This window comes from Cystoisospora suis (assembly GCF_002600585.1).
Source record: "Cystoisospora suis strain Wien I chromosome Unknown contig_3525, whole genome shotgun sequence".
Classification (NCBI taxonomy): domain Eukaryota; phylum Apicomplexa; class Conoidasida; order Eucoccidiorida; family Sarcocystidae; genus Cystoisospora; species Cystoisospora suis.
In genome coordinates, this window is record NW_027156320.1 from 1 (window position 1) to 12,313 (window position 12,313).

The following is a 12,313-nucleotide window of genomic DNA, read 5'->3' on the forward strand; positions in this document are numbered from 1 at the left end:
GTAGTAGAGGTAGTAGTAGTCATGTAGGAATAAGAGGAGGAGGAGGAGTTAGACCTAGAGGCTCTTCTTCGGTAGTGGGGAGTGACTGCAGCCGAGCTTCTCTCGCATCAAGAACGAGGCCTTCAGGAGGCAGTCAGTGTGGAAGAGAAGAAGTTGGCAAGAGAAAGAGAAGATCTTCTACGACAGGAAGTGACTTAAATGATATTACTCTCATAGGAGGGAGCCATGGAAAGCTCCCTTCTTCTTCTTCGAAGTCTTTCTTGCCAGGCCAAGTAGGAGGTGGAGGAGGAGGAGGTGCAGGAAGCTTTGCTGTACAGACAGGTCCAGCAGGAGGGGGGGAGAGTAGAAATGTCTGTGGATCTGGGAGTGGCGCTCTTCTCCCTCCTTCGGGGCATCATTTGGTCCATACAAACGCGCCTGGTGCGCATGTACGTCAAGCAGAAGGGGGCTTAGGAGGAGGAGGAGGAAGACAAGATGGCGGGGAGAGTGAAGATAAAGGAGTTGATGCGCGGAAGAAGAAAAGGAAAGAGGAAAAGAAAGAAAAAAAAAAGATAAAGAAAAGAAAAGAACACTAAAGAAGGAAAAGAAGACCCGCGGGTGAGGGGGGGGTGGATGTACACTCGGGATAGATAAAAGAGGGGATCCATTCCGGTGTATATACACCTCAGATGGTTCATCGATAAACATGTAGTTAATGTTCTCTCTTAAGATCGGACGAGAGACGAAGAAAAGAAAGAGATGTACAGTTGGCTAAAAGCTTGCTTCCAGGGGGAACAGATGTCTCTTCTTCTTTTCTTTGTGATCTTCTTTTCTTGTTTCTTTCTTTCTTTAATAAGCCCGGTCCTGCTTTCCATTTGCTTGCCGTTTCTCCTTTTCTCCATGAAACTTCTTCTTCTTCTTTTCTTGTTATTTCTTTTTGTCTTTTTCGAAACGAAGAGACAATCTTCTCAAGTCAGAGAGACATACACCTCTTCTTTAAACTCCTAGGAATGTATTCCTATTGCCTTCTCCAGGTGTAAGTAGTGTCTACATGTACACGTATATATGTGTAGAGAGAGACAGAGACAGAGAGAGAGAATGTGTGGGAGTAGCAAGTCTTCTATGTATGTAGCAAAGATAGACTTGTGTCTCTCCTAGTGTGGGGGCCGTCTCTCTCCCTACAAGTTGCTTCAGTATTTCAAAAGAAAGATTTAAGTAAGTCCAGAGATACCAAAGAACACATATAGAGAACGTCTTCTTCTCCTGCTGTAGTGACACCGGATGGAAAAAGAAAGAAAGGAAGGAAGGAAGAAAGGACAAGAAAAAGAAAGAGATAAAAAAGAAAGATACAGATAAGAAAGAAAGAAAGAAACTTCTTTTTCTTTTCTTTCCACTTAGTCACACGGACATGCTATTCTTTATTATGCTTTTTCTTCTTCTTCTTATTTTCTTTACCATCAGCTCTTTCACTGCTCTCTGCTTGTCGTTTCCACCTACACTCCAAACCCCGGCCCTACCTATGCATGTATATAGATATATATATATATATTCTTATGTATATATATATATATATTCCTACATATATATGTATATATGTATGGGTCATCTCTGTAGGAGCTGTCTATCTGCACTCTCCTCTCTTCTTTCTTTTCCGAGTCTTCTCTTTACTACTCCTACCACTATGTGGCTGAGCCGTCCTATACACTTATGTATATATAGATGTATATATATATATATATATAGATGTATATATATATAGATAGATAGATGTATATACTTAGCTGGCATTTTATGTATAGAAATAGACATGTGTCTATAGGTTGATGCCTACCTACTTACCTCCCTACGTCTTTTTCAAGGCAGGGTTCTCAGCGCAAATACTCCGGAGAAACTTCAAACATAAAGCACTCAAGCAAATCTATTTCGATTCATCTATCTATCTCTCTATCTTTAATCTATCATCTATCTATCTATCTTTAATCTACCTATCATCTATAGATTTGCCTCTGAATATCACAGTATTCCCCTGCGTACGTTTGTGCACATATTGGTATATATATATATGTACATACATACGTGAATGTATACGGACGTCTATATGTATATATATATAAGGATTGCTGCATCTTTTAGTGAAGAGGAGTGTAAGAGAAAAGTTGTGAGACATCGTGAAGGAAGAAGAAGCGAGAAAGAGACCAAGAGGAAAGAAAGAGAAAGAAAGACATGCTGAGAAGACTTCTTTCTTTCTTTCTTGGTTCGTTGCGTGTGATTGATCGACGCATGCATTGCAACTGGCTCCAGTGAAGTCGATTCAACAAGAAAAAAGAAGGAGGAGGAGGAAGAAGAAGAAGAAGAAATAAAGAAAACTCCTCCTTCCTCCCAAAGTTTCTTCCCAACATGGAGAATTTCTAACATGAAAATTCATGACAAAGACCGGTCACAAAGAAAGAAAAGATCTTTTTCTCCTTCAGAAGAAAACGTGCAAGAGCTATGAAGAGAAAGATCGGAGAACTATTGAAATAACTTTCTTTCCCCTTTCAGGTGTACATACACCAGAGAATATACACATTCGTCATGACGATCGTCGACTTGATATAGCAGAAATCCGAGATTTATCCATCCCCTGAGAGAGGACGTAAGAATCCTCTTGAAACATAAAGCCTCCCTATGCACGACCAATTCTAAGCACTTTCTATCTTCTTCTCTCTAGCTCTCCCTTGTCTTCTCTTTTTTATCTCTTTCTCTAGGATTGTTTGTGTAAAGAACTCCTAGCTAATGCGTGGCTTCACAGGAAGGGGTCTAGATCTGTCGTAGATCGATCGATCACTGCAAGGAGAAGGAAAGAAGGGACCCTGCGCGAAACATGTCTCTAAAGATCTATCCTTCCTTGGTAGATAGACATGACTGCTCTACCTCTATGTCTCTTCTTCTCGTCCTTCTCTCACTGAATGAAAGGGTTTCCTTGAGAAGCATCTTCTTCTTCTCTTCTTCATTCTTTCGGTTCTCCTTCTCTTTTCTTCTTTCCTTCCTCTCATTCTTCTCTCATCTTCTTACCTCCTAATACGGATATATATATATATACACATATGTGTATATATATATATATGTTTTATATATATTGATAGATAAATACAGTCTACACTCCCCGACATGAGGTGTCTGTCGATACACCTGTAAGCCAAGCGATTTATGAAAGAAGAGAGAAGAGCAAAGTTGTCGTTCTCTTTGCGAGAGGAAAACTTTTCATCCGAGAAAGAAAGAAAGAAAAGAAAGAAAAGAAAGCGGCGATCCCGCCTCGATCAGGCCTTTTCTTAAGACACAACACACTCCGTCACTCCTGTCTCTGTTCAAATTGTCTCTTCTTCTCCTCCTTGTCTAACGGGGACAGCTACTTTCTTTCTTCCTTTCTTTCTTTCTCACTCAGCTAAGCCTATCTTTGTGTGTTTTGCGTAGTTACTTCATTCGCTTCCTATCCCTATCTCTTCTTTTTCATGCTTCTCCGGTCTTCTTCTACCACTGACGAAAAAGAGGAGGAGAAGGAGGAGGACTTTCATGGTGTCTCTGTCTCAAGACCTTGAGCTGCGAGAACTACGAGGGAGAGAGACAGGGGGCATGGACCATTCTGTCCCTCCATCACTCTTGCGGAAGATCTTCTTCCTCGGCATGTAGATTAGAAATAGAGATAGAGAGATGTATAGATAGAGGAGAAGAAATCCTAAGAAGAGAGACCGACACAAAGAAATATCTTCTTCACCGCCTTCCTTCCTTCCTTCTTCTTCTTCACTTTTCTCTCTTCTCTTCTCATTCTTCTCATGTCTCTCGAGAAGCAAAAGAAGAAAGGAAAACTGCCGACCCCCGCACCTCCTCCTTCTTTCTTTCTTTTCTTACCTCCTGTCTTTCCACTTCTTTCAAATTACGCAACACCTAGTTTCTCTAAACTCTCTTTTCTTTTCTTTTCTTCTCTCTTCATTCTTCGTTGTCTGACTGAAGGGCTTCAAGAGAGAGTGGGGAGTTTCTTCTTTCTCGTTTTCTTCATCTCCCTGGCCCTCTCTCCAAATGCCCCCCCCCTCGCACTACCACTACTACTACTAGAAGAAGAAGAGAGAGAAGGTCCAAGAGAAGAAGAAGAGAGAGCATGAGTAGGATGGAGTGCATCTGCTTTTTCCTGTGTGTCTTTACCTTCTCTCTCAGAGGAGACTTCTATTCTCTTTACATCTCTTTCTTCTTTGGAGGTCCTTCCGTCGACTTTCGCATGACCGAGAGAAGGGGGGGAGTTGGCCCGTGTCTCTCCATTCCTCTTGTTTTCGTTAAGCAAGACTTCTTCTCTTTCATTCTTCATGTTGACTTTGACAAGATCTCCTCGTACGCCTCGGCCTCTTCCTCTTCCTTTTCTTCCTGCAAAGGAGAGGGGAGAAAGATGACCTGGAATCTCCTCTTTATGATCTTCATATCTCTCTTGTTCCTCTTCTTCTTCTCTTCTTTCTTCTTCTTCTCTTATTCCCACCTCTCTGACACCTTCCGCCTTAGTTAGTCTTCCCTCCCTGTCGCTCCCTTTCTTTCTCGTCCCTTTCACGAGAGAAAAAGTTCTTTCTTCGGTCCTTTCAACGTTCTTCTTCTCCTCCTTTTCTTGAAGAGAAGAAAATCCCTTTCTTTCTCCATCTTGTCCTCTTGCTTCATCCTCTCTCTCTTCCTGTCTTCTTCTTTCTTCTTCATGTCCTTCCTTCTTCTCTCCGTCATCTCCCTTCTTCTCTCCGTCATCTCCCTTCTTCTCCTGTTTCTCTTCGTCTATCCTATTTGTCGTGGAAGGCACTGCGTCGCCCCTGTCCTTCTCTTTTGCTTGGTATAGAGACACCTGGCTTTCCCTGAAAGATTCAAAGAAAGCCTTGGCATTCTCTAGAGTGGATGTGTCGCCTTCTTCTTGTCTCTCTCTCAAAATTTCCTCCGCTGCATGCTCTGCGGGCTCGGGTGTCTCGTAGTGACCGTAGAGAGACACCTCGTGAAGCTGCTGCTATAGAAACACACAGAGAAAGAAAAGAAGACGTAAATACAGTCCCTTCATAACTGTAGTGCTCCTACTAGGAATTGAGTAGCCGTAGAGGTACTACTACTACTACTGGTACGAGAGAGAAAGAGAGAGAGCATAAAACTAGATAAGCAAAGGGCAGAAGAGACACAGACACAGAGAGAGACAAAGAAGGCCGATCAAGGAGAGAGAGATACAGAGGTCAAAAGAATAGATCTAGATAGATGACGACGAGTAGGGAGGGAGCAATCGAGAGAAGGTTGCCTCTTCTTTTCTTCTTCTGTCTTTCATATCAGAGATAGAGAGGCAGAGAAATGGAGACACACAGAGCAAGAGAGAATAGAAAAGGAAGAAGAAGAAGATGTTCGTTGAAATGGAGATCCTTCTTCTTTTTCTTCTTCATCTTCGTCTTCTGAAAGGTCTTGTCTCAGGAGAAGAGAAGTCTCGAGCTTCTTCTCTGTGAATGAAGAGAATCGGCGATAGACATGCCTTAGAGAAATTTTCTTCTTCTATCTTTACACATGGAATTTTCATTATCTCCTCTAATTCATTCTCCCTTCTCTCTCTCTCTCATCAAGCTCGAGAACAACTGTGTCTTTCCTTCGATCAATGACTTTCCGCATGCATGCATGCAAGGATAAAAATAAGCATCGATGGTCGTCTTTTCTCGTTGTTTTCTGCTTGCATGCAATCACTGTTTTTTCCCCCACGTCCGAAGGGATCTTTCTTTTCTTTCTTGCTTTTCTCTCAAAGATTGTTTCGCAATCGAGAGAGGAGTCTCTCTTTGGCATTTTTCCGTCTTTCGCTGCTTGTCGTGTGTTCCCCTCCGCCGCCTGTCCTTTCCGTTTCCAAACCCTTCTTCTTCGACACATTTCACATCTCTCTTTCTCATCTTTCCCTTTCTTTCTTTCTTTCTTTCCCTTTCTTTCTTTTGTCTGTCCTCTTCACACTTTTCTTTCTTCTTCAGGTCTCCATTGAGGAGTGTCTCAGTCCTCTGTTTTTCTTCGTTCCTCTTCTTTGCTTGGAATCCTCTTCTCCAAGCTATCGAAAGATAGAGAGTTAGAGAGATAGACAAAGCCAAAGAAGGAGAAGAAGAACTTTCCTCTTTGCAAGAGTGGCTTTCTCTGCTTTCTTCATAAGAAGCAACTTTTTCTTTTTCTCTCTCTTTTCTCACTTTCTAGTCTTTCTTGGGAAGAGACTCTCACTGCATTTTCTTTCTTCGAAGATTTACGGACGTCCCTAGCTTCCACCCTATCTATCTTTGATCCATCTTTAATCGATCCATCTACACGTTCTTATATCCAGCTAAGTGTATGTAAGTGTATCTATCTATAGTACAGTTACGTATGTCTGTATTTATGTGCTGTAAGGAAGAGAAGAGAAGAAGTCTTAGGGTGTGCGAGTTGATAAGTTTCTCCTTAGCTGAGAAGTTCTCAGTCTTCGTATTCTCACGACCTTCACTCAAGAATGAGGGATGAAGGCCTAAACAGCCATGCCTCATCCAAACTACCATAAGGAAGAGATTAAGGAAAACAGAGGATCTTCTTCTTCTCTGTCTCCTCAAGTTGCTTTCCCTTGTCCCTCTTCTTCTTCATGCGATAGAGCACTTTCAGTAGCTTCTATGAGTTCTCTTCTCTCTGGTACTCCTTTAGAGAAGCTTTCTCCACTAAAGGAAACGCTAGATCAGGAAGAAGGAAGCGAGGAACTAAGGAGAGGAGAAGAAGAAAGAGAGGTTGTCCTTTGCAGTGAGAGAGACTCCCTTGTCTCAGATAGAAAAGTACGTGATCCTTTGTCACTAGAGAAGACCCTATCTGCATCGACGTTTCACCCTTCTTATCCCTCCCCTCCTCTACACAGCACGCATTCTCTCTCTCCAAGCCATCTGGTAGATTCCCTTCATCTTTCTTCTCTTCTTTTCTCAGCAAGGAGAGAGGAAGACGAAGAAGAACGTAGCGATAGTGACGTGGCTGGTGCTCTCTCACACAAGGATAGAGAGAATCTCGTAGTGGGAGACAGAGGAGAAGAAGAACAACTCTCCTTCTCGAGCTATCTCTGTGAAGCAGAAGAAAGAAGCTCTTCTTCTTCCTCTTCTTCTTCTTCCTCTTCTTCTTCTTCTCTGATAGATTCTTCGTCTTTCTTTACAAGAGCAAGAGGTCCCAAAGAACTTTTTTGTTGCATGCGTTACGCTTGTTTACGGCATGCACTTCATTATCGATTGACCGCAGCAGGGAAAGAAGAAAAAGAAGAAGGAGAAGAAAAAGAAGAAGGTTTTCGTGTCGCATGCGGCGTGAAGTATGGTGTCGATTTTCTTCTCTACAATCGATCTTCAAAGCATCTTGTGCATGCACTGTAAGCTCGATAACATTGCCAACCTTCTCTCTCTGTTTCTTTCGTTGTTTCTCTCCTCCTCTGCGACTTTTCTCTACCTCTCTCTCTTCTCTCTTCTCTCTCTCTTGCATCTTCTCTCTCTCTCCCTACGTGTGTATGCTCTGTGTCTCTCTGCTTCATGTCTTGGGAGTTGTCGTTCGAACTAAGAATAGTATTTCAAACCTCACCTCTCTACATGTACAGACATCCCTCCATATTTGTCATATCTGTATCTATCTGTATCTCTATTTATCTAGATATATTGATATATCTATATATACATGTATATGTGAAGCTTTTCGAGTGAGAGAAAACATTAGAACTCCTGTGGCGATTTTTCTTTCTTTCCATTTAGTCGGTTCTCTTCTTTCATTTCTTTCTCTTTTCTTCTCTCTGTACTCATTCTTCTGTTTCTTCCCACTTTTTCTCTCAAAGATGAAGATCGAGAAGAAGATGAAGAACGTGAATGTCTTTCTCTCTTTCTTTCTCTCTCTATATATATGTGTATGTCAACATTTCTATTTACAATCTCTCCTACGGAGTGCTGGTAGTCATACCTCTGCATCCATACTACTCTATCCTTACCTATCTATCTTCACTCTATCTTTAGTCTATCTATCTATCTATCTTTAATCTATCAATCTATCTTTAATCTATCTATCTATCTATCTTCATGTATCTACCTAGCTGTCTTTAGTCTATTTACCTATGTGTCTATCTATCTTCCGTATATGCATGTATGTTTTTCTTTCTCTTTCTCTTTCTACGCGATATGTCTCCACTGTCCGCCCTTCAGTTAATTCTGGACTTTTCCATCATTTAGTCCTTCCGTGCATGCCAGATGTATCCCATATATGTATACATATGTACATACATGTATGTGTATGTATATATATCTATATCTATGTATATGCTGGCGACGTATGACCCGTGTCTGTGGTAGCTGCATGTATATGTCTCTGTATAGCTATTCATGTATTGTATGTATGTGTATGTGAACATTTCTCTGTGTGAGATTACCCATGACGAAGCGTCACTCCAAGTAGAGAAAGGAACAAAGACGCCTTAAGCCCCGGTTTATATTGCATGCCTGACGACTTTCAAAATACCTCTTATGGATGGGAGCACAGTGCTCTGCCTTGCGCATTGCAACTAATCCACTAGTCGCCCCGTCCCTCTCTCTTCCCCTATCTCACTCACACTTTGGCTCCATTCAAGCAATCGATATTGCCTCTCCTCTTCGTCTCTTCCTCTTCCTGATGTAGGTTTCCTATGTGTCTGTTCTTTTGCTTTCTCTGTTTGCTTGTGTAGATATTCGGTTCTTCTTCTCTCCCCGTTCGAAGATTCTTCTTCTTCTTTCTCTTGTTCCTGGCGACAGCTTGTGTGTGCTGTGAGGCTCACTGCATGCGTTGCTAAGCGTCTTCTTGTAGCTATCCCGATCTTTTCTTCTTCTTCTGAGAAGGAGAAGGAGGAGAACAGAGAAGAAAGAAAGGAAGAAGAAGAGAAGGAGAAGAAGAAATCGTTCCTTGATCCGAAGGAAGAAGAGAAAGAAGAAGAAAGGAGAGTCCGTGATACCATTTCGCAGGTGAAGAAGGAGAGGGGATGGAATGATGTGGAAGAAGAGAGACAAGAGATCTCTGATAAGAAGGATCTCCGACTAAAAGACGAGAAGGAAAGAAGAAGAGATAGGAAAGTCAAGAAAGAAACCAACGAAGGTCTTGAAGAAAGAAAGCCCGAGAGAAAGAGAGAAAAATTCCTCATTCCTCAGCCAGAGAGAAAAGAAGAAGAAGAAACAGAAGAGAGACGTAAGAGAGTTAAGAAGGAGAAGAAAGGAATTGATCGAGATTCTGTAGAAGTAGAAGAAGTTGCGGAGGAGAAGAAGAAGGAGAGAGAGAGTAAGGAGGAGAAGAAGAGATGCGACTTTTGTGGTAAGTTGCAAAGCGACGGGAGTCTCGAAAATCTTCCCTGTAAAGCTGTGAGATTTCTTCTCGTAGAAGTCTCGCAGTTCTGTCCCAAGAAGGAACTAAACAGACGGAAGGATATGAAGAAATCCAGAGAAAAGAAAACATGAAAGATAGTAAATAAGAAGGAGATTTAGAGCCGTAGATTGAGGTGAGAGGTGCATACATATCCGCATTGTTGATGTATGTTTCTATACAGCAGCGTTTTCTTATTGCATGCGCATTCAAGACAAAAGCGTCAAAGAGAGACAGAGAGGAGAAGAAGAAGAAGAATTGCAGTCTGATGGGTCTCTTCATGGATCGATGTGTCTATAGATAAAATCTCTATAGCTTGCAAACCGTAAAGTTCACTTTTATATCTGAGAGATCTACTCGAGAGACGTCTCATTCCTCACCCGTCTGTCTCGCCTCTTCTCCTGTTTCTCCTCCTTGGCTATTCAAAATCTTCTTCTTCTTTCACTTCTTCCTCTTCTTTCCTTTCTTCTTCTTCTTCTTTTCATCCATTCATTCCTTCACGCCCCTCGCATCATCTTTCCTTGTCTTCATCTGTTTCGTCTCTTTCCTTTCTTTCTCCTCTCTTCTTCTTCTTCTCCTCACTATGTCGGGTTCTAAGAATCTCATTCGTCGGCGGCAATACCGTGAGCGGACCCAAGATGTACATCGATCACATAAGTATCCTTTCTTGGAGAAAAAGAAAGACTGGAAGATTCGCGGAGACCGCTATAAGAAACAGCAGACTTTAGTCTTCCATCTTGCAGAGAAGGCGAGGTCTCGCAATGAAGAAGAATTCTCTTTTCGCATGCTTAAAGCTAAGCAGGTTGGGAGCGGTGTAGATAAGTTAGGAAAGAAGACCGCGGGTAAGACGTTTCTTCTATCTCCAGAACAGGCCGCTTTTAGCAGAGCAAGCCATGAACTTGTCTCACGGAAAGGCCGAGAGAAGATCTTAGAAAGAAGAAAAGGACGGCGAAGGAGAGAAGAAGACAAACTTCACACAGATACGAAATTGGTTGACCTGAAAAGACAGGTCATAAGAAAGAGGCTCGAAAAAGCCCTTCTCCGGGGAGGTGCCGCGGTTTATACAAATTGGGCAAAGAGACAACACATCAGCCTAGAAGAAGAGGAAGACGAAGAAGAAGAGAGAGAAGAAGAGGAAGAAGAAAGGGGAAAGAGACTGAGAGATGTTGGCTGTGTGGAGGAAGACAGAGATGAAGAAGAAGGAGGAGGAGAAGAAGAAGAAAGAGAAAAAGAAGAAGAGAGTGAGTGTAGATGGATGTCTCGAGGGAAGAAGACGACAGGTGGAGATGAGGGAAGAAGAGAGAAAGAAGAAGTTGTGCTAGCGATGCTAGAGAAAGAAAGAAAAAGAAGAAGATATACAGACCATGCATGTGGAAGAGAAAGCAGCAGTGAAGCGAGCGAGGAAGAAGAAGAAGAGAGTGAGGGGTGGGGGACCGGAGATGACCCAGGAGATATGAATGAAGAGGAAGAGGATGAAGAAGAAGAAGGGAAGATCAACGCGCCTCTTTCTTCTTCTTTCGGAGAAGGAGAGGGGAATGACTGGGAGAATGAACAGAAGAAGAGCCAGATGAAGAAGAGCCAGAAGAAGAAAAAGAATTTGATTGCAGGGATCAATACACCTGCACCGAAGACATGGGTTGAACAGCTTCAACAAGACACCCAGCTAGCCATTCGCCTCAGACAGCTAGCTGCGAAACTTCAGTTGAAGAAAGATCTATCTGGAAAAGGAAGAAGAAAATGCGTTCACCCCTCGGATGGAAAGCGTCTGCCTTTGCCTCTCTATAAATGGTTTGCAGAGAGAAAGAAGTAAACACACAGACAGACAGCAGCTTTCAGACATACACTCCAGTGTACATACACTCGCGTTTTTGCATAGAAGCGAAGGTCATATATAGATTTAGATCATATGCATGTATCTATCTAGGCGCTTGTGTGTATGTGCTTACATGTATATATATGTGCCTATCTATTATGTATGTATGCATGCAATTCATCGTGATTTGGATGTATGTGAGACGTTAGTGCTTTTCTCTTCTTCTCCTTCTTTCTCGCGCTTCTCTTTCTTTCTTTCTTTTGTCCTTGCTTTCTTACGCTCTATGTCTTTCTCACGTTCCTTTGATCTCTACAGTCTTCCATGTATGTTCGTCCTTCTTCTTCTTCCTACTCCCCAATCTACACCTTTTTCTTTCTTTTGATCGATCGTATGGCGGGAGTGAGGGGCTTTTCTTTTGTTTTCGGTTCAATCGTCCCTTTCATTTTGCATGCACATCCGACTGAGGGTTGATGTGTGTGTCTTTTCTTCTTTTTCTTCTGTTTGCATTTGTCCTTTCTCTAACTTTCTTGACTTGACTAAAGAAAAGAAGAAGTGAATTCTGCAAAGACAGATCGGAAATTAGGAAAGAAAGGCTTAGCAATCAAGTCGATCGATGAAAGAAAGAAAGAAAGAAGACTTCCCTAAAGAGCTCAACACACAAGACTCTTTCTCTCTCTCTTGTCTGTTCTTTTCTCTTGTCTCTTCATTTCTCTCCCTCGAGACCGTCTCCTATCACTCGGGTTATTTCAGTTGATATGTTGCTGTCAAAAAGTCTTCCTCATCTGGCTCGAGAAGGAAGAAAAGACAGGGGAAAGGGATAGATAGAGTAAAGATAAATAGATCAAAGATAGATAGATTGGAGATAGATACATAGATAGGTAGACTCCAGATAGGTAGAGGGATAGATCAAGGGAGATAGAATGACTCTGTGTGTCTATTCTACAATACAGGTTTCCTCCTACTTCTTCCTTGCTCTGTCATGTGTGTGTGTATGAGAGAAGGAATTAATGCCATAAGGAAAAGCAGGAGGTGCTCTTCTTCTTCTTGCTTCTGCTGCTCTTGTTTTGATCTGTCTTCTCTTCTCTCTCCGTCTACACACGTGATGAAACTAGATACATCTATATCTCTATATAGACATGCATAGATAGATAGATA

At 42.1% G+C, this 12,313-nt stretch overlaps 6 protein-coding genes across 6 annotated transcripts; 2 read left to right on the forward strand and 4 right to left on the reverse strand.

Annotated features, from left to right (window-relative positions):
- Positions 1-880, forward strand: CSUI_006858 (uncharacterized protein; the record flags this gene model as incomplete). The annotated part of the gene is made up of 1 exon (XM_068067009.1): positions 1-880. A coding segment is annotated over one exon (575 nt), but the record flags the coding sequence as incomplete, so codon positions are not given.
- A 1,507-nt stretch (positions 881-2,387) lies between these two features.
- Positions 2,388-2,984, reverse strand: CSUI_006859 (uncharacterized protein; the record flags this gene model as incomplete). Its single annotated transcript, XM_068067010.1, has 1 exon — positions 2,388-2,984. A coding segment is annotated over one exon (126 nt), but the record flags the coding sequence as incomplete, so codon positions are not given.
- A 239-nt stretch (positions 2,985-3,223) lies between these two features.
- CSUI_006860 (uncharacterized protein) lies at positions 3,224-4,466 on the reverse strand. The gene has a single exon (XM_068067011.1). It carries the CDS (start codon positions 4,316-4,318, stop codon positions 3,974-3,976), a length of 345 nt encoding a protein of 114 aa, XP_067921012.1. The 5' UTR covers positions 4,319-4,466; the 3' UTR covers positions 3,224-3,973.
- Positions 4,467-4,604: 138 nt separating this feature from the next.
- CSUI_006861 (uncharacterized protein) lies at positions 4,605-4,955 on the reverse strand (the record flags this gene model as incomplete). The annotated part of the gene is made up of 1 exon (XM_068067012.1): positions 4,605-4,955. A coding segment is annotated over one exon (348 nt), but the record flags the coding sequence as incomplete, so codon positions are not given.
- A 103-nt stretch (positions 4,956-5,058) lies between these two features.
- On the reverse strand, positions 5,059-5,536 carry CSUI_006862 (uncharacterized protein; the record flags this gene model as incomplete). Its single annotated transcript, XM_068067013.1, has 1 exon — positions 5,059-5,536. One exon carries the CDS (start codon positions 5,534-5,536, stop codon positions 5,402-5,404), a length of 135 nt encoding a protein of 44 aa, XP_067921014.1. The 3' UTR covers positions 5,059-5,401.
- Positions 5,537-5,748: 212 nt separating this feature from the next.
- On the forward strand, positions 5,749-11,720 carry CSUI_006863 (uncharacterized protein). Its single transcript, XM_068067014.1, has 2 exons — positions 5,749-7,351; positions 8,681-11,720. The coding sequence occupies exons 1-2, from the start codon at positions 6,495-6,497 to the stop codon at positions 9,438-9,440; spliced, it is 1,617 nt and encodes a 538-aa protein (XP_067921015.1). The 5' UTR covers positions 5,749-6,494; the 3' UTR covers positions 9,441-11,720.
- The last annotated feature ends 593 nt before the right edge of the window (positions 11,721-12,313 follow it).

What these genes read in the sequence shown, in the direction of transcription:
- CSUI_006860 (XM_068067011.1), bottom strand. Translation starts at nt 4,318, where the DNA reads ATGAAGAATGAAAGAGAAGAAGTCTTGCTTAACGAAAACAAGAGGAAT.
- CSUI_006863 (XM_068067014.1), top strand. Translation starts at nt 6,495, where the DNA reads ATGCCTCATCCAAACTACCATAAGGAAGAGATTAAGGAAAACAGAGGA. An exon ending in AAGCATCTTGTGCATGCACT is followed by an intron (nt 7,352 to 8,680) that starts GTAAGCTCGATA and finishes TTGCTTGTGTAG; the next exon opens with ATATTCGGTTCTTCTTCTCT.